The 20985-nt window shown below is 49.5% G+C and overlaps 1 protein-coding gene across 3 annotated transcripts in view; it reads left to right on the top strand.

Annotated features, from left to right (window-relative positions):
- Nucleotides 1-230: 230 nt before the first annotated feature.
- Nucleotides 231-20985, top strand: part of CUX2 (cut like homeobox 2) — a 267749-nt gene continuing 246994 nt past the window's right edge. For 2 of the 3 annotated variants that reach the window (XM_082416721.1, XM_082416718.1), the window contains exon 1: nucleotides 231-430. In XM_082416721.1, coding sequence (XP_082272847.1) covers nucleotides 368-430 — 63 coding nt within the window. In that variant the 5' untranslated portion in view covers nucleotides 231-367. Of the gene's footprint in view, nucleotides 431-1011; nucleotides 1114-20985 lie in introns of those variants that run through there. The other variant, XM_082416722.1, reaches the window with a different exon arrangement.

Genomic DNA, 20985 nt, shown 5'->3' with positions numbered 1-20985 from the left:
TGCAGGCAGGGCAGCGGTGGCGCCAGCGACTCTTGGAGAGGCTGCCTCCCCCCCCCTCCCCTCCCATCCCATCCCCGGCCGCCTCCCCCGGGCGGGCACCGAGCTCCCCGCCCCGCGCGCTCCTCCCGCGCCCTCCGGGGGTCGGGGGGGCGCACGGCTCCCGGGCCCGGCGGCGGCGGCGCAGCGGCGCCGAGGGGCTGCGGGTGGCAGGAGGCCGTGGGGCGCCCGAGGGGCCCCGAGCGGCGGCGCGCTGGGCCCGGGCGGCCGGCGGCGGCCCCGGGGCTGGGGGGAGTCCAGCCCGGATATTGAGTGCAGCCATTGAGAAAAGCCAAACTCTTGTGTGTGTGCGTCTCGAATAGCCCCCAAGATGGCCGCCAATGTGGGATCGATGTTTCAATATTGGAAGCGATTTGATCTACGGCGACTCCAGGTTAGTGCGGGCAGCACTGGCCGCGCGGCCGTGGGGAGCCCTCGGGCGCGCCCTGGGCGCACTGGGGAGGTACCCGGGAGGGCGGTCGGGCGCCCCAGGGAGGCGGGCGGCGGCTGCTGGGGCTCGCCGGGGCTCGACTGCCCGCTGCCCATCGATAGGTATTAGGAATTGATCTCGTCGCTGCTCTTTGTTCGGTTCAATCATCGATTAGCCGCCGCGACCATGGAGAAGCGCTAGCGAGCCCACGGCCCGGGGAGCGAGGCGGCGGGCGAGCGGCGGAGTGAGGCACGGGGAAGGCAGGGTCTGCGGTCCCAGGCAGGGGGCTGCCGGCGGGACCCCCGGCAACCCCCCTTGCGCCGCACTTTGCGCGCCTCCCAACTTCGCGGCGCCCGGGGAGGCCGCGGAGCGCGCCCAGTGCCTGTCCGCGCCCGGCTCGGGTTCGGGCGAGGGAGGGAGGGAGCTGGCGGGCTGGGAGGAGGAGGAGGAGGAGAGGGGGGAGGCATCCGGGGTTGGCGAGGAGGCGGCTCCGCGCCCCGTCGCCCGCCGGCACCTCCACCGCCCGCCTGGCTGCGCAGCCCGGACGCGCAGCCACCCGGGGGCCGCTGCTGCCGCCCCAGCTACAGCCACCATCGCTGGACTGGCCGCCTACACCGGCAGACCTCTCCTAGGGCCGGGTTCTAGGGGTTCGTCTTTGCTTCTTGTCTTATTCCCGCTTCCGACCTCTTTCCAAGTCTAGATGGGGACGGGCGGTGGAGATGGGCCCGGGGCGCGCGCAAGTTTGCGCTCCTGCCTCGGGGGCCTTGGAGAACCGGGAGCGGAGCAGAGCAGGTGACTCCGGGCTCTCGGGCCCACGGGAACTTTTAAATGGGAAATTCCCTCGCTGTCCTCTACCGCCTGCTTTTCCTCCCCGACACTCCTCTCTTTTCTCCTTTCTCCAGCCTCTTCTTTCTTTCTCTCTCTTCTTTCCCTCTTCCTCCCTAGGGTGACTCCCTCCCAAACTCCAGCACTTTATCCCCATTCCACCTTTTTCTGGGAGTCTTGTGTGTCTCCCCCAGATTTGGGGGTATTCTCTGCTGACCCAATAGGAGGCCGAGCTGGGGGGTGGAATCTCAAGAGAGCTGCGCGCTGGAGGCACAGCGCTAGCCTCTGTCCTTTCCCAGGTGCCCCAGGATGCTCCAGACAAGCCCCCCAAACCCAGGAGTCTCACCAAGGTGCGGTGGGAACAAGGGGCGGGGAAGTAGTGCTGATAACGGGCGATTAAAGCATCCTGCCTTGGCCTTGACATTCTCAGAAGAAGGGAGAGCATCAGTCTGGAGATAAAAAGGGACCCACTTTTTTTTTTTTTTTTTAATCCGCCTGCAAATGTCGTCAAGTTTCTTCTGATAAGTAGTTCCAGTACCCCCCTCCTCCTGGTGGCTTCCCAACCCCCCTCCTTCCTAACTCCTCACTCCCTGCAGGCCCCCTCCCTCAAAGCCATTGAGCTGGAGAGAAAATCGGGGCACTCAGGCATGCAGTTAATAACTGCGAGTGCCTTGCAATTCCAGGTCGTCACTCGAGTTGGGGGCTACAGTTTGGTGGCCAGCTGAGGCGGGCAGGGCTGTGAGCTGTGCTTGCTGGTTTAAATGATGCTAAAGTGGCCTTTCTGGAAGAGTGGGGGATGGGGGGAGAGAGAGAGAGGGAGAGAACGGGAGAGAGAGAGTTGGGCAGCCACATTGGGCTTGGCACGAAGGCCAATGGTAATTGTATTCCCTGCTAATGTTTGTAAATGAGACCCGGGCACGGCTGGGGGACAGCGTCTTTATTTATGATTGATGTTCTGTAACATAAGGAATGACAAGAACGTGGCAGACAAGAGAAGAGGAACCAGAAGGGCTGGTGAAAGCCCTTTGCAGGGTCCTATTGTTATTCTGGGCTGGAGAAAATTTCCGCGGCGAGATTTGCAGCGCTGGTATTTGCTCCCGGTTGGCCAGAATGTCAGTTAACACAATTTTCATTAGATAACTCATTTTCAATCCGGGGAGCTTGGGCTGCAACCGGGAGGTAGAGTGAGACCTGGAGCTGGATGCTGAGGGGTGGGTGCGGCTCCCAGGGGGCTGATTTCTGAGCTGGAGTGGAGGGGGTGTTGAACCTCACTCTTCTCCTTCTCAGGCTCAGGGGTCTTTTGTGGAGCTGTTGGGGTCACCCAAATCTTGATTCCAGTTGGACTGTCATTGATCTGAGAACCCTTTGTTAGGGTTTTAGAAGATGCTGAGGTGGAAAAGCAAATTTGAACTGGAAAGGATGAAGGTGGGGATGGTGGAGAGCCTCGTTCAGGTGATGGAGATACAGGGCCAAGACGTCTCCCTGCACAGGGTGTATACATAGGGTGCGGGAGGGGCGGGTGTGTTCATTAAGACAATGGCTGGTGTGTCTGGCACGAAAGGAGAAGGCTCTGGGGAAGGGGTTAAGCTCATTTACATGGATATTAAGTGTGGGGGGGGTCCCTGTGGGAGTTTGAAAAGCTGCACACTTTTAGAGAGTAGAGAGGTAAATGTGGCAGCGGTGGCCGAGTGTAAACATTGAGGCCCTCACATCTGCCGTGGTCCCCACCCTCGTCCTGAAATGTTCAGTTGTTCCCCTGCCCAGTAGGCCGGCACCAACCCCCACAACCCCCGTATTCTTACTGATGGCATTTTGTTGGAAACGTATTATGAGCCTAAGCACTTTTGCCTGGGATCATCTCTTGTGCATAATGCTAATGACTCCTACGCCATACTTTTATTTTCATTTTTTTCCCTTCCCACTTTCCTCTCACAGGGGAGATAGCCAGAAAGGAAAACTTCAGCTGGCTCATTCCAAGATCTGGGTAGGAAAGGTGGGTCCCCACCCCAGGCCCTGTGCAGGCCAAGAGCTTTGGGCCCACTCTTCACGCGGCCCAGCTGCTTATGAGTGTGAGGTGTGTGGCTTCAATTCAGTGGTTTCATGCAGCCTAGTTGCTGAGCGTTAAAGTGGCCGAGGCAGCAAAGGAGGCCTGTGTCCCCAGGCCAGACCATGCTGCTGTCGCCACCCTGATCCTGGCAAGAAAGGTGACCTTGTACCGGCCTGCGCACAGCCCTCCGGAAGTATACATTTTTCAAATATAGAAGCAGTCCGGTTATTATTCCTTCCAGTGCCATCTCTGGACACAGCGGGGCTGTTTTCCTAGAATGGAAGTCAGTCAACAGTCTTAATGACTTGAGGGCTGACGATGGTAAAGATGCTGTGACATTTGGTACCCTACTCCAGGATCCCTGAAACTGCTTCCCCCTTTCTCTGCTTGTTCTTTTTTTTTTTTTTCCTCTGCTGCTAGCAGTCCAGGAAATGAGAAGAAAAAAAAATTCTATCTCAGAGTTGATGCTAGGCATATTTCATTTGGTTATAAGATTGCTTTATGGTGAACATTACTGATGCAGTATTTTTTTATGGCTTTTCTCTGTATAATCGTCATAACTGGATTCATACCTTTGTGATTTTCTTTTTCTGCTTCACTTTGCCACTTTTTTAATGATGCTCTGGGTCCAGTCTCCTGTGATATCTTTTTTTTGTCTTCGAAGAGGGTTAACAAGAGTTGGTGCCCAGTCTGAATGCACATCTACGTTTCTTGGGAGGAAAGAGGTTGGGTGGAGGGATCATATAGTACGAGTTTTAGAGGAAAAGGCGAATTCCGCTTGGGGTGTGAGCATTTAGGGAGGAAGACTGACATTCCGCTTGGGGTGTGAGCATTTAGGGAGGAAGACTGACGGGTCGAGTGAGAGAAGCTGGACTTTTTGTAAGGAGTTTGGAGAAACTTCTGGGAAGGCTCAGTTTCTTGGCGCCTGGGAGATGGGACTTGATGGAATGTTTTTCCCTGCTCAAAGTTTAGAAAAGAGCGTGGATGTGATTAAAATATTATAACCTTATGATATTCTGAAGTGCGTAAGTTTTACATATCAGCCACAGAGAGTTTAGACATCCATTAGAGCCTCTGACAGCTTGACTTATCTAAATGTGCTATCATTTAACAATGTGTCAAAATTCCTCTTTCTTTAGATGACAGCAGTAAATAAGCTATCAGCCCTGTTGGCGGAATCCTAACTTTGGAAACTTTGCTGTAATAGAAGTGCTGCCGGGGTGGGGAGCGTGAGCAGAGCAGGCTTGGCGTGGCCCAGGCCCAGGCCCGTGCGATGGGTTGGCATTAGGCAAGGGCTGTGGGAGGTTGGAGGGGAGGAAAGGGAGAGGTGAGAGGCAGAGGGGGTGAGGGGAGATTTCTAGCAGCAGCTCTGTGAATACGACCAAACCATTGGTCAGCCCCCTGGACCCTTCCAAGTCCAACCAGTGGGTGACCCTATTCCATCTGCCACTCCAATTCATTGGAAGCCACACCCTGTGGGCCTTTTTTGCAGAAGGAGCTAGAAACAGGTGTTGAGAATTTATTTAAAGAACCCAGCAGTCTTTTCTGGGCATCCCAAAATTCTGGATTCTCAACTCGACAGAAATTGCTTCCCAAAGATGGGCTCTCTCTTTGAGTGCTGGAAGAAAAACGAGCAGCGTCTCATCCCTGACCGCTTTTGCTGTTGGAGGTCTCGAAGTTTCTTTTATTCATACCTGAATTCACTGTAGAAAATTGAGAAACCACGGACAAGCCTAAAGAAGCAAATAAGCATCTCAGTGGGTTATTTCAGATGAGCACGGTGTTATTTTGACCAGAGGGAACAGCTTTTCTGATGGTGGTGGTGCTTTATCTTTTTTTTCCTTCCTTTTTCTTTCTTTCTCCTTCTTCTTTTTTAAAAGAACTCTTCTGTTAAAAGGAGGATTCTGTCTTCGAACTTGACATTCTGTTGTGGTAACCTTTCTTCCATCAGATGGGATTTCAAACGTGAGCACCTTGGCTGGTGCTAAATTTGGTCCTGGATGATGGTGGACATGGCTGTCTAGGAACTGTGGTTTTCTCTGTTGCTCTCTGAAAGGGCTGAATTTCTGGTGGCTTCCAGTTATCTAATTCAGAGACTGAGTCTGGCAGAGGTTGAGCATGGGAAGGGGACTGAGGTGGTGGCCTGCCTTTGTTCCTGGCTTAGGAATTCAGGGTTCAGTCTTTGGTTTGATTTTTCTGCCTTGGGGGTGTTCTTTATTAATGACAGTGGCTTATATTGAAGATGTCGGGGAAGATGGAGGTAGTAGATGGAGAGGAAGTGCCCCAAGAGCAGCTAAAAGGTGCAGCCTCTAACACCCCGGGGTGAATCACCCAACATTCCAAGTGTCCCATTTCTTAATCCATCACACGGCCTGGCTGTGCGCATCTGGTCTGCTGTACTAGTTGCTTTAAAAGGGAAGGATGCTGACATACTTTGTGTGCCAGTTAAACATATTGTCTTCTAACGACCTGGGGGCCCGTTCTGGCAGTGAGGGGGAGCTATTGACCGTTTAAGCAAATTTTTGAGACAAGAAATTATGTCTAGGATGGAGTTCTTGGTTTCTAAGCCTTGCAGATCCATTCACAAAAATCATTTGTAGTGTTTTGTAGGATATGAACAACCTATTCCTGTCATACTTAAAAGTTTAAAATCCGGAGTCCTTTCCCCTGATTGTAAGGCTCCTGTAATCTGCCCCCCTGTTGTCTCTCTGGCTTCATCTCCAGTCTTTCTCCTTCTCACTCTGCTCCAGTCACAATGGTCTTTTTGTCCCTTAAACACATCAAGCACATTCTTACCTCAGGGACTTTGCACTTGCAGTTCCCTCTGCCTGGGACTCTTTTTCTCCAGATCTTCCCATGGCTGGCTCCTTCTTTTCATTTGGTCTCACCCCAAATACCTAAAGAAGCTTCCACTACCCTTTTTCCCCTTTAATGTGCAAATGTGCTTCCACATCTCTAAGGATGGTGTTTCCCTGAGGGTTTTGACCTCATAACCTTCTCAGGGTGTGGCATCTCTCTAGACTCTTTAGGAAACCATCTAGGTCTGCCATCAGGGTTGGCAAACTTTTTCTGTAAAGAGGCAGATAATAATATGCTTTAGACTTTGTGGTCTCTGTTGCAAGCACTCAGTTCTGCTACTGTGGCATGAGAATAGCCATAGACAATAAGAATGAATGGAAATGGTTATATTCCAATAAAACTTTACAAAAACAGGTGGTGGGCTGGATTTGGCTTTAGGGCAATAGTTGCTGAGCCTGGTCCACTGGTCTATGTGATGGCTGTGGCATGGCCAAAGTGTTTCACTTTTCAGTTAAGAGTATTGGGGTAGATCAAACTTAGTTCTAGAAACTTGTTCTATACTCTTTCCCTCAAGAGGGAAGTACGAGGAGCCAGGATGGTGAGGGGCCCCTGTCTGGCTTCCAATCCTGGCTCCATCACCTACTGGCTATGTGATTTGGGATGGGTCACTTAACCTCTCTGAGCCTTATTTCCTTGTCTCTAAATGGGACAATAGTAGTCTTCACCTTTTAGGTTGTTCTTAAAGATTAAAGCACTTTAAATGTGAAAGTGCTTAGCACAGTGCTGGGCACACAACTACTGTTCTGTACGTGTCTTACTTCTTATTGTTGTTGGTATTTTTAGAGAGTAAGAAAGGGGTGAGAAAACCAAATAAGCAGTGGATCCCAGAACTTGCTGGCCTTGAAAGCTTGTTTTAGAGATTACTGGGCACTTTTTCTCTTCTCTTTTACTCCATTGGGGGCTTACTATATTAATATATTACTAATATCGTGTGTGATGTCTTATATTTTGGGAGCTCTGACCACAGAGATTGCAGACTGGGAGCTATGTCTGGCCAACGGATGTATCTGTCTCGATTAGTGCACTATTTTAAAAACAATTTTGTGTAATTTTGTCAGCATTTAAAACACAGGAGATGTTACCTAAGAAATTCAGATATCCAGTATCCCATATAAATCAAGCGCTCTGGCCACACCTGGCAGGAGGTGGAGACCTGGCAAGGGCATGCCAAGCAGAGGGAACAGTGGTGCAAAGGCCCTGGGTTGAGGGTCTGCGGTGGTCAGGTCAGCTGTAGGGGTCATGAGGAGGGTAGCTGTCAAGGCCACTGGCTGCCTTTCTCCAGGTGCCTAGCGTCAGAAGAGGCGGCATTTCCAGAAAAAACAAAAGGCCCTTGACCAGCTTCATGAAGATACGTGATTAGCCCTCTGTCTCTGCTTTTCCTCAGTAGCTCAGTCACCCTCAAAGTGGGCCAGCAGCTGCCCCCTCCTTCCCAGTCCTTTCCCTATACACCCCTTCTGCCATCCTTCAGTTCAGCCAGATGAAACAGCAGTTCCAGGATACCCATTTGTCATTAAAAAGAAAGAAAGAGAGAAAAAAAAAATCAATCCTTCAGCCTCTTTGGCCTGAGCTGGTTGTCTGCCCGAGACGCCCGGAGCCAAGCAGTGCTTAAGACTCTCTGGGCCGCCGTCGCTCAAACTGGACGGGGTAAATGGCTCCCCAGGAACCATTACGGCCGATAGACTTGTCCAGCCAGCTGTTTGGAGTGTGGGTGCTGCAGACAGGGGGACCACAGGGGTCACCAGGACAGCCAGGTCGAGGGCAGGTATCCCTGAGTGAGGTGGTCACTCAGAGGCCACTCTGCTGGGGGCATCTACTTGGGGTGCTTGTCCATTATGAGTGTCCGTGGGCTCCAGGTATCTGAGGGGTGTAGTGTGGGCTGCAAACTCAAGCCCTGCAGTCTCCCATTCCCAAAGACATTTAGTGAGGACTCTGGAGCCAGGGGGCCTGGCTCTAGTCCCAGCTCTGCCACTTACCAGCTGTGTGACCTTGGGCAAGTCACTTAACCTTTCTGAGCCTTGGTTTTCTCTTGTGTAAAATGGGGATAATAGTCGTATCCACCTCCTTAAGGATTGTGGATTAAGTGAGGTAATGCACGTGAAGTGTGAAATCCGTGCTCAGGACATAGACGTGCTATATAATGTTAATAATAATAACTGCTATTGTCCTTCACTCTGGAAATGTATAGTCACCACTCACAGTATAAGTTATAACTATAACTAATAACTGTGTAAATAATAATAAGTAAATAGCATAAATACTATAAGTAATAATAATATACTGGAGATATCACAGTGAACAGGAAGACAAAGTGCCAGCTCTCACCCAGCCTACAGACAATGGGGGGGTGGATACATGTCTCATTGGACAGATGGGTGTGTAGTCACACAGGGGGATTTGATTCTGAGACAGTATGAGGCAAAAGAACTGCCTGAGTCTGAGCATTGGGGGAGCCTTCCTGGAATAAGTGATGCTTCAGCCGAGGTATCTTGGACAAGGTCAGGGAAGAGCATCCCAGCAGAGGAAACGTGCTAAGACCTTGAGGTGGGTGGAAAAATAGTGCATGCAAGGAATTGAAGGAAGGCAATGAGGCTGGTCACAGATTCTGAGTGGCTCATGGACCCACCTTCATCCTCACTCTTGCCATCTGTCAGTTGGGAGTAAGGATGAAGCATAAAATAAGATTATTTAGCATGTGTGGCCCGGAATGAATCTGTCTCAGTGGGTACTTAGTAAACTGTCAAACACCATAAAAGCCTTGGGTATTGCTTTTATTTTTTAACAAGGTATTCAAGCCCAATTCTTGCTCTGTTGCAAAACGCGCCCCACCATCCTCTGTTTATCTCGTGATCACGCACGGGGCAGTCAGGATTCAAATCCCAGTTCTGCTCCTTCCTAGCTGCATGCCCTTGGGCAAGTTATTTCCCCTTTCTGGACTTGGTTTTCTCAGCTGTAAGATGGATATAATAATGGTACCTTCCAGTGGCGGCTATGAGAATGCACCTTGCAGATCTTTGACTATAGGAAGTGTGATTGGCAGGTGGCACCAGATAACTGCTCTTGGAGATCACCCCACGAGTGCCACAGCCAGGAGCTGAGTTTAGCAGGGACTAAAAGCAGACCTGTGCCTGGGACACACAGCACTCCTTTGCAGGCTCCAGGCTCCTCGGCAGTCTAGGATGCTTCCACAAACCAGCCAGCCTACCTACCAACTTCCCTTCCTTCTTCCCTCCCTCCCTCCCTTCCTTCCTTCTCTCCTTCATTCTGGCTCCCTCCTGCAGGTGCAGGCATTGATCCTGATAAATCTCTCTGTCTTGTAATCCTGCCTTTGTGTCTGCTTCTCAGAGGATCACACTTCCCTACAGGAAAGATGAAATGAGGTTTGGACATCTACCTAAGGCACCTAATACATAGGAAGTGCTCAGTTGAGGTATCTTTTATGTCTTTTTGGGAGCCTGGGGGGGTGTTACTCTCAGCGTTGTCTCTTCCTCGTTACCTGTTCTTACCTGGCCCACTGTGTGATTAGGTCCCCCCCTTCCCATTTTCACCCCTCCATTATCTCTCACTCATTTCCTGCCACTCCTCCCCTTTTTATTCAAGCACTCTGGCCTCCTCACTGTTCCTTGAACACACCAAACATTCCAGCCTCAGGGCCTTTGCACTTGCTGTTCCCACTGCCTGGGAAACGCTTTCCCAGACATCTCCTTAGTTCTGTCTCAGTCCCTTCAGTCCTTTGCTTAAATATCACCTCTTCGGAGATGTCCTCCCTAAGCTCTCTTTCCAAAATAGCCTCCCCCCATTTCTTTACCGCCATCTGCTTTACCTGATATGATAATGCGTATTTATTTGTTCATTTATTTACCATCTACATTCCTCCCTGGGGAGGGCAATGACATAGTAAGTTCTTAATAAATATTTGGATGATGGAATGGATGGATACCACAGGAAGGGTGAGGCGAGGCAGCTGCCTTGACTCCACCTTGGGGGGTGGTCCTGGGGGACCCAGCTCCTCCCAGATCCCCAGCTTCTTCACCCACCACTAGCTCTTGAAAGTCTCTCACTCTGTGACTGGGAATTGGGCACGGGCCTCAGACTCACAGTGAACAAGGGTTTATCTTTAGCTCTGTGAGTCTCGCTTTAGAAACTGGTGACCCCAATTCCAGCCTGGGAGGTGGCTCCCATCCTAATTAATAAATCCATTAATTAATTTCTGGCAGACTGTGGACCATCAGTGGTGGTTTGGTGGCCTCAGTCACAGACAACTCAAAGCAGGTCCTGCAGCCGGTGAGATGGCTGTTATGGGGGACACAGATAGCCAGTTAACACGTTTTTGAACCCAGATGACATTCTTCTCCCAAAGACTGGTTCATGGGCCCATCTGATCAACCCAGCAGGCATCAAAGAGGGATCAAGGTCTCCGGACAGCGACGCTAGAGTTGAGGGGATTTCCTGCTCAGCATCCCCTGGGACTCCTAGTTTACAGTCAGGCAAGAGGTCAGGATCGGAGTCTCCCCTTTCCTTTTGTGGCAGAAGGACTCTGTCTGGGCCTCAGTTTTCCTGTCTAAAATGGAGCTTCCCTGGGTTGTCGAGACAGGTTATTCATTCATTCATTTAATGAAAATTATTCAGCACCTGCTACGTGTCAGGTGCAATGTGAGGTATTGGGGGTGCAGCAGTGAACAAAACAGACCAAGTCCCTGCCCTCATAAAGCTTCTCTGTTATAACCGTTTGGAGATGGAAGTACTTTTCTTCAAGGCTGTGAGAAGTAAAGAGCGACAAACCAATACAGACACAGCCTAGGGCTGTGCATGCTGTAAGCCTTTCCAAGATAGTGACTGTTATTAATCATTGTCTTTATTAACAACAACACCAACAATAATAATAACTATGATGATGCTGACGGTGATGCTGTGAGGTAGTTTGAGGTCATTCCTGTTGAATTTCAGGTACCCTGGGAGCAGCACCTGAAATGATTTGAGCATGGGCTTGGAGTAGTCACACCTCACTTTGGGCCCTGGCCTTGCTGCTTCCTAACTGGGAGGCCTTGGGTGATTCACTAGACTTTTCTAAGTCTCAGTTTCCTCATCTGTAAAATGGGAATTATACACAGCCTCTACCTCATAGGGACATTGTGGGGGTTTGATGAGTGGAAGCATGTCAAGTCCTTAGCACTGAGCCTGGAATATGTTCATTCCCAGGAAACGAGCAGCTATTATTACTTTTATTATTATTGTCAGGATCATTGTTGTTTGTTATTCACCTCCTGGTCCTCACCAGCCAGCGGCAAGGTGGACTAGATCCTTGCAGAGAGGCACTGGATGGGAGGTCAGGCCTCTCCAAATGCCCCTTGGCTGGCTTTAGCAAGGACAGGCCTGGCATTTGCTTTGGAGCTTCAGAAGGAAGCTCTCTGCACAGAAAGGCCTGACAGTTCTTTAACAAATGGCTCTTGAACCTTTATTGCATGCTAGACAGTGTTTAGAGCCCTTGACAGATATTATCTCGTTTAATTCTCACAACACTAGGACAGGAAAACTACTATTATCCCGTTTTTACAGTCAGGCAGCCTGAGGCACAGATGGTTAAGTCCAAGGCCATATTGTCAGCAAGCAGCCGAGCTTGAACTCTAACCCAGGACGCAGGTCTGTTGGCCACTCATGTCCCTGCCCTTCACTCACTAGGGGCCAGAGGTGCCTCTTCCAGAGCCAGTCCCCCCACTCCCTGCTCCCCTCTCAGGGTTCCCCCACCTATAGTCATTATGCTTGTGTTTTCCCCTTCGTTTTTTAAACATCTTAAAAGACCTCATCATTGTCAACTCATGGAAATGAATCCAGACCCACAAGCCTGAGAGGCATGGGGTAGGGTGGCAGGTGGGAGGTTATTAATAACACAAGAAAGATTCCTGTCTCCTGTCCTGGAAAATGAACACCACCCAGCCATCCATCCCTGGCCTACCCGCCGGAGTCCAGAGCTGTGTGGCGCGCCCTGTGGTTCGGCCTGTGTTCGCAAAATGAAATTCTCGGCCCGGGCTGATAATAAGCAGGTATTGATTGCTGCCTTGGTCATTATCAAGATTTATTTAGTCGATATGGCCTTCTCGATCAATAAATCGTGTCGTTGATAAAGAAAGAAGGGGATAGACTTGTAGGCTTTATTAAAAAAGTTTTTTAGATTTTTTTTCTTAACTGCTGAATCTTTTTTTTTTAACTGCTAAACCCTCTTTCCGTGGCTGTATCACCCACACTCTACATTTCATACTTGGCTCCATAAGCTCTTTCCTTTCATGGTAGAATTTAACTTATCGCTCTGGTTTCTGGAAGCAAAGACTTGGGGCCCAGCTGCTTCTGGAATGGCCCCTGGGACTCAGATGTCTCCTCATTTTTCTGTCCTCCCCCCAGTGCGGGGCTGGGAGTTACTTTCTGGCTTGTCAGTACCCCATTCTCTCATTTCGTCCTCACAACAAGTTTTTGCAGTAGGTACTAGTGTTACCCATTTTTCAGATGAGAAAACTGAGGCCAGAGGGGGGCCATCCAGTGTCACAAAGCACTTGAATCTAGTCTGGCCAGTCTTTGCTCTGAACCTGACATGTATTCATCAAATAGCAAATATTTATCTAGTATGTGCTATGGGCCCAGCACAGTATCAGGTGCTGGGTATAGAGGGGTAAGCTAAATAAATTAATGTATAATTATTGAGATAGAAAGAATGGAGGAAAGAAACGACCAAATGCTACTAAAATCAAGATGAAGGAGGAACCTGTTTATTCAGGGTAGTTACTGAGTAGGTGACATTTAGGCTGAGACTTGAACAATGAGGAGCCAGTCAGGCAAAGTTCAGGTGGAAGAGACTTCATAGCTATAGGAACAGTGTGTGCAAAGGCCCTGAGGTAGGAATCCACTTGGCACATCTAGGAACTGAAGGAAGGCCAGTATGGCTGAGACAGGGTGGTCAAGGAAGGGAGGGTAGAGGACAGGATGAAGTCTGAGAGGGAGGTAGGCCCTGTAGACCACGGTAGGGGGTTGTATTCAGTTGGATTACATTCTCAGGGAAGTGAGAGGACATTGAGGGTTTAAAGCAGTGGCGAAACAGGATCCAGAGTATGTTTGGTTCCCACTGGGTTCCACCTGATAGGGAACAGTGAAGGAAGGGAGGGAACGTTTGGAAAATAGGTAAAAGAGAGCTTCTATGACAATCTGATGTGTTCTCTGCCCAGAGAGGGTCTTAGTGCTGAGAGGCCTTTGGGTGTACAACTGTTTTGAGGACTATGTCATTCAAGGTCGGGGGGTGGGTGGGAGAAGTTTTCCATGGGGACATACCTGATGCCCCCAGCAAGGTGGCAGCTTTGCTTCCTTAGGAAGGGGGTAGTTGCTTCCCTTGTGCAAATGGCTAGCTGGTGTTTTGGAGGCCTCTCGTGGCAGGTATGCAGTGGGCAAAGGGTGTTGTGTTCCTCTCCTCAGAAACAGAACTGGTGCAAGGTGGTGGGGCAGGACTTGAGTTATGTTCTGAGAAGGGCTCTTTGCACTCTGGTTGTGGGTTTGGTTTCTAGCATGTTACCAAATGTTGCTTAATAGTAAGGACCATGAAAAGATGAGGTGACTGAGATGGTGTGGGTATCAGAGCACAGGCCACAGGCAGGTGCTCTGTCGAGCCATGTCCTGGCCATCATATGTGGGGATGCTATTGGGTAGAAGAGGGGTTGGATGTCTACCTGGGGGATTATTGGGAATGTGGGCTGGAGTACACAATAAATAGGACTTTTCTCACCCTTTAGTTTTGTCCAATCTCTGAGCACCCACACACTGGAAGTCTGGCAGGGCTTGGGTGTCCAACTGTCTACCGTCCATCCAATATTATTTCATCTGTTCATTCATAAGATTGCTCACTTATCCATTTTTATCCACCCACTCAGTAATTTATCCAGCTGTCTACTTTCTATTCCTACTGACTTCATCCATCCACCTACCCATTCATCATCTATCTATCTATCCATCCATCCAGTCATCCATCCATATATCTAATTACACATCCTTCCATCTATCCATTCATCTACTTAGCCACCCAGCAACCCATCATGCCCCATCACTTCTCCCTGGACCTTGGTCTCCCAGTTTGCTTTCCTGTACTGACTCTGACCTCCCCCACTCTTTTTGACACGTGGAAGTTAGTGAGATTATTAAAAACCTATTAAGAACCGTTCACAATGGCTCCCCATTGCCTTTGGGGCAAAGGTCCCAGCATGACCTTCTGGGCTTAGCACAGCTGGTCTCTACCCTGCATACTTGGTTTATAGTATTGCAAGTCTTCCGTTTTCTTCTTGATCTTCTGTCTAGTTGCTCTATCCACTGTTGAAAGTAGGATACTGAAGTCTCTATTATTGTTGAATTATCTATTTCTTCCTTCATTTCTTGTCAGTTTTGCTTCATGTGTTATGGTGCTCTTTTATTGGTTGCATATATGTGTTTAATTGTTATATCTTCCTGGTGGATTGACCCTTTTACCATTATAAAATATCCCTCTTTATCTCTAGTAACATTTTTGTTTGTTTTAAAGTCTATTTTATCTGATACTTGTATAGCCACTCCTACTTTCTTTCTTATAGTTGCTGTTTGTATGATACATGTTTTTCTATTCTTTTATTTTCAGTCTTTTTGTGTCTTTGAATTTAAAGCGTGTCTCCTGTAGATAGCATGTAGTTGGATCTTGTTTTCTTATCTAGTCTGAAAATCTGCCTTTTGATGGGATTGTTTAATCCACTCACATCTAATATTATTATTGATATAGTTGGATTTAATCTACCAACTTGCTTTTTGTTTTCTATATGTCTCATGTCTTTTTTGTTCCTCTGTTTCTCCTTTTCTGCCTTCTTTAGCATTGCGTGAATATCTTCTAATGTAGCACTTTAATTTCGCTAATGGTTTTTAACAATATTCTTGAGGGTTTTTTTGGTGGTTGCTCTATGGTTTTCCGTACACATCGTAGCTTAACAGAATCACCTTCAGAATTATACTAGCTTAATTCTAGTGTGTCCGCTGTTCTTGACCTTGATCTTGAGCCACATTCCCTGTGCCCTCCATGTTGCAGACTTACACGTCTTTCTTCATTTTCCTCTGCACCACAGCCCCCTGTGCATTACCTGCTCCCCCTGCTTGGGACCCTGTTCCCTCACATGCCCCGTCAACTCCTCCCTAACCCTGGAAGCTTGTTCAGTGTCACTTGCTCAGGGCAGCTTCCCCACTCCCCCTTGAGATGCTGGGTCCCATCTCTACTGCACTTACCACGGCGGGTATCACACATAGCTCTGATTATCGATCAACTACTGCCTCCTTCTGTGAACTCTAAGCTCCATGAGGGCACAAAGCAGCTTGTCCCCAGGATCTAGCAGCTGGGGGCTGAGCACATAGTAGGTCCTCAAAAAGTATCAGTCAAGTGAATAAACGGGATGGATGTGAATGTCATGTGACTGTATTTATGTATTCATGTGTGTACACTGCATCTTTTTGTGTGTATTTTTGAGTATGTTTGCGGGTCTTTGCACGTTTATGTGTGTCTGTCCTTGTATGTGTATATTAGCGTGTTTCTGTATGTGTATGTGTCTGAGTATGTCTTTGTGTCCTTCTGAGTGTCTTTGTACATGCGCCTCTGTCTGCATCCACGTGTGGGTGACTCAGTGTGTGCACTCATGTGTGCGTCGTTGTCCATGCACGCGCCTTCGTGTGTATGTGTATACATTCGTGTGCTCATGCTCCCAAGCAGCAGCTCCTTTCAGTCTCCTTGCCGTGCACTTATTTTTTGACTAGTTTAGTGTAGCATTTAATGATTTCCCCAGAGCTAAGCACAGCCCCCCAAGTATTGATCTTGCTGCATTAGAGGTAACTCGGGGTAATGCAGGACCAGCTGGCAGGTACTTCTCCTCAGAATTGGCTGCTGCACCTGCCCTGTCTCCTTAGCCCCAGCTTGATCCCTTAGAGGGGAAAACCCCAGGTTGGTAGCTTGGTGCAGGGTCAGAGTGGGTTCCTGACAGACAGATTGGCTTCCCTCTCACCACTGTGTGATGCAGCCAGGGACTGCCCCTTTTCATACCTCAGTTTCCTCATCTGTGAAATGGGGGTAGCAATAATAGTCACCTCATAGGGTTGTAGTGTGGAGGAAATGAGATAATCTTTGTGAAGGGCTCCGCTTGGAGCCTAGCATGTACCAGGCGCTCCATAAATGTTATTCTGTCACCTGCTGTCATGCTTGCTCCCTGTTACCTCTAACCTCAGTAGTGGAAGTGATGATTTCAGGCTGTGGCATAGAGGCAAACAACTAAGGAGCTCTCTTCCTTCAAAGGGTGCTTTCCAAATGGCTTCTCTGTGGCCATCCAAGGGCTGCACATCCGCTCCAGTGAGAGCAACGTGCTAACCCACAAGTGCCCAGAGAAGTTCAGAGGCTTCCCATACACATACAGCCTTTCCCCAGTAGAGATGGGATTTTGCCCCAGGAATTTCTGGCTTCTAAAACTCTACCAGCTGCTTGCATAGTCTCTAGCCTCAGCTCTCTGTCTTGCTCCCCAAACCCGTATATCCTCCCTATCCCCAAACTGCCATACCCCTCATACTTTGCAGCCTTTGCATTTGCTTTTCCCTCTGCCTGGAATACTGTTCGCCTTGTTCTTTGGTGGCCCCAGCCCTCCTTCCCTGACTCTGTGCTGAGTTGGGCACCATCCTCTAGCTCCTGCTCGGGCATCCCTGGCCTGGGCTGCTTTTCAGGCCACCCGATGACTCCCTGGTTCCTTGTTGGTCTCCCTCATCAGACGGTGAGCTCATTACTCTACATTGCAGCTGCAGTAACTGGTGTGACACTTGGTGAATGCTGAATGCCCGGTGCCCTCATCAGAGGTCACATTTTTAAAACTCAGTTTCCTGGCTTCTCTTCAGCAGAAGAGCTAGCATCCCTGGGCCTGCATTTCAAACAGGGCAGCAGTCAGCTGAGATGTGTAATGGGGGTGGGAATGGAGAGTGGGTTTCCCATTTTGCACAACCCCCAGTGGGCCCAGTTGTCCCATTGATGCTCCTTGTGCAGCCTTCATAGGCATGTGAGTTAGCAGCCTTACTCTAGGGACCAGCTGTGCTGACTTGGTGACTGGTGTGGAGATGATTCTGCCTTCTCTGGTCTCAGTATAGCCATTCCAGAAAATGGGCAGAATTTACATGACCGTTCAGGGATGAGAGGAGTGCTGAAGTTTTGTTTTTTGGTTTTTTTTGTTTGTTTTTTAATTTATCACGTATCAAGAGTGGCTCTGTGCCAGGCACAACTCTAAGTGCTCCCTAAATACCATCATTTAAATGATTTAATTCCCATAACAGCTGTATGACGTAGACACTATTAATGTTACCATTTTGCAAAGGAGAAAGCTGAGGCACAAAGAGGTCAAGTGACTGGCCCAGGGTTACTCAGCGGAGTCAGGCAGTCTGATTCTAGAGGTCCTCCTGTGTTTGTAGGCTCTCCTGCCTCTTGTTACTTCTGTGAATACCCAAAGCGGAGACTGTACAACTAGGAAGGGGCTACTGTATATGCAGGTTTGCCTTGTAAAGGTCTTAACGTGATGGTGTCTTGCTCGCAGTGAACAGTGCCGGCTGGCAGGAGTGGAGGCATGGGCCAGGATTCCCGGGAGTGGGCGCTGATAAGCAGCTGGGGTGTCAGGGTCCCAGGAGCCGAGGTCAGAGCTGGTGACCATGCAGGTACTCTGGGAGGAGCCAGGCCTATTTACTGCCCTTCACCTCCTGGGGTTGCTGGACCCTGGGCCCCTTGGGCCAGCAGCCTGTGAGCCTCTCTGAACTAGCACCGTCCCTTGGAGGGTATTCTCCTCAGCCTCTGCAAGCAAGGGGGTTGGTCCCTCGGCCTATGGCCTACTTTGTGAAATTCATCTCTGGAAAAAAATGACTCTCTGAGCAGAGCAGAACATCTTGGCATCTCGTGGTGGGTGAAGCCTTCTGCCTCTCCAGAGCGGGGAGGAGAGAAACCCAGGCCCAGCTCCTGCTTCCCACTTGGCTTCCAAGGTGGGGTGCTCCAAGGAAGGCAGCCCCCCCAGCTCCCAGTCCCCGAGCCCCTGGAGCTGGCCCAGCTGCCCCATCAGTGCACGTTCCCTTGCGTCCTACCTAGGACGGCCCCTTTGGTGGGTTGGGGCTGGTCCAGCTGCTAACAGGTAAGTGGCTTTGGGCCAGAGCATAATTTGTTTCTCTGGGATATACTGATGAGCTGCCCTAATTAAGCACCTTGCTAATGAGAATCAAACCACTTCCCTGGAGTCAGGTGGATCAGAGCCTGGCTCTGCCGTGAACCAGCCGTGGGTCCTGGAAGAGCCCTCAGTTGCGCTGGGGTCTCAGTTTGTCTTCCACACTGCGGTGCTTCCTGTGTTCTCTCCCCTCCACACTAGACCCTGTGGTTTGCTGAGTCCTTCCTGTCGCCACACACAGCCAGCGCTTGTGGGCCTCGGGGGCTATTGAGAGCTGACTAAAGAGGCATTAGGTAGAGGCTAATTATTGCTTTCTTTGGGAGAAGTTCTTGTCACTGGTGGTCAGATCCACCAATCTGTTTCTCGTGCTGGGCCTCTTCAGTGGGTCTGTGAGGAAAGAGAGATGTTGGGGATGAGGGCAGTTCTTAAAATGTGTGACTGTGTTAATGTATCAGTCATTTACTGCTGTGTAACAAACCACCCCAAAACTTAGGGTAAGAATTATCTATACTGTGAGTCAGAATCTGAGTCAGGAATTAAGACAGAGCCCAGCTGAATCACTCCGTGATATCTGGGGCTTCAGTTGGGAAGATTCAAAGTTTGGGGGTAACTCGACAAGTCACACATCTAGTAGTTGATGCTGGCTGTCAGCCGGGACCTCAGCTACCAGTCAGAACACCAACCTGTACCCTCTCCATGTGGTCTCTCTCTGTGGACTACTTTGGGCTTCCTCACAGCATGTTGGCTGGATTCCAAGGGTGAGTGTCCTGAAGAGAGCGAGGTGATGTGAAGTGGTTTTCATGATCTAGCCTTGGAAGTCACTAATGTCATTTCCATCTTCTCTGTTGGTCAAGGCAGTTTACAAAGGACCACCCAGTTTCAAAGGGCAGCTACAAAGGACCAGGTTCAAATCCTCCCTCGATGGGAGGAGTGTCAAAGTCAAGGTCATAGTGCAGGAAGAACATGAGAGATATTGTGGTGGCCGTCTTTGGGAAAACAGTCTGCTATAGTAAGGATGGTGGTGGTGATTCAGCGCTGAGTGTGACAAACCATGAAGAGAGACAGGAGGCTGTATGAGGGAAGTGGGTATGACAGGAAGTGGCCAAGTGGGGAGTAGGTGTGACAGGAAGTTGTGTGAGAGGAGTGGGTGTGACAGAGATGGCTGAATGAGGGGAGTGGGCATGACAGGAGGTAGCTGAACAGGGAGATCTGCATTGGCCAGAGTCTGCCATGATGGAAGTGGACCTGATGGTGACAGTGCCCAAGATACTGGCAGTACCATCTTCCCTTGCTTTCCAAGCTGCCCTCTCGAAGGCCTTGGGGTGACCAGGCTGATTCCAACATGGGTACCCAGGCCTCCAGCAGCCCAGGCCAGCATCCTCCTTACCTGGCCCTGTCTTGGCACCCCCCCCCACCAGCCCCTGGCATCTTTCTCTTTTTCTGTGGGCCCCCAGGCTCCCCATTCTCACCAGCAGCCTCCCCTTCTTCCAGAAAGAGCGACTCCCACCTCAACAGCCTGGAAGCGCTCCAACTACCATACTTTCCTTCAAATAAAAGCAGCTAATTAACATTATTCTTTAATTATTGCCTTTATCAACAAGGGGTCTGATTTGTACCAGCAGGATAGTTGCTTTCCCTTAAACTACCCAAGTGAATGCTTCAGTTCCTGGTGCTTTTGAAATGAATTTGATGTCATCTGCCCAGAGTCACTTAATGGGAACGCCTGGGTAATGACTGAACGCGCTAACTCCGTTAGCAGCCCTGGAAGCATGTAATTTGGCCCCTCAGGCAACAGCACTTTTGAAATCTCTGGATAGTTTTGAACTCTCTGTTCTTAATTAAATATGCAATTTTTCACGGTAACCAGGTTAATTCTTTTGTGTTGTGTTGTAATACTGTTAGGAATTTTCATAGTTCTTATTAAACATTATTCAGGCATTGTGAATTCCATAATTAAAAAAAAATGAAAAGAACAAAGCTTGATTCACTCCTTTCTTTTCCCTGGCTAATTTATCAAATGAATTTTGCAAATTTTTCTTTCTGTCCCCAGACAGTGTGGCAAGTGTTTTAAAGGGGAAGGATTTAATTGCCCTGCAGGGATTGGCTGGTTAGGAAGGATTTGGCTGTTTGATTAGTAAACCCAGCTGGGAATGGTCTAATGCTCCGTGATCTTAAAAGTTGTCTGATTGTACCCTCTCCAAGGAGGCCTCTCTTTTCGTTATGTAGAGCATCAACTTCACACAAGTGTGGTCATTAGGTAGTGAGGAAGGGGAGAGAAAAGGATCTGACTTTATTTTAAATTGGGGATCTTGGGAGATTTTTTACCCCCATTTCCCTGGCTGGGGAGGAAGGGAGAACACAGTAGAGGAGCAGAGAGAGAGACAGGGACAGAGCAATTCTCAAATTGCAGGTACAAGAGAAGGTAGAGGGAGGGCAGCTGAGAGGGTGGGGCCCGAGGGGACGTTCTGCTCCATCCTTGCAGATAATGGCACCTGCCACGCTGGCCAGCTGGAGAGGCGGCTCATAAGCTGAGGAGGCCCCTCTGCAGGGTTTTTGGGGCAGGAGGGTTACTTTTCCAT

Source organism: Balaenoptera physalus (assembly GCF_965194825.1).
Source record: "Balaenoptera physalus genome assembly, chromosome: 12".
In the NCBI taxonomy this organism is placed as follows: domain Eukaryota; kingdom Metazoa; phylum Chordata; class Mammalia; order Artiodactyla; family Balaenopteridae; genus Balaenoptera; species Balaenoptera physalus.
The sequence above is the reverse complement of the archived record's forward strand: the minus strand, read 5'-3'. Positions and strand labels throughout refer to the sequence as shown.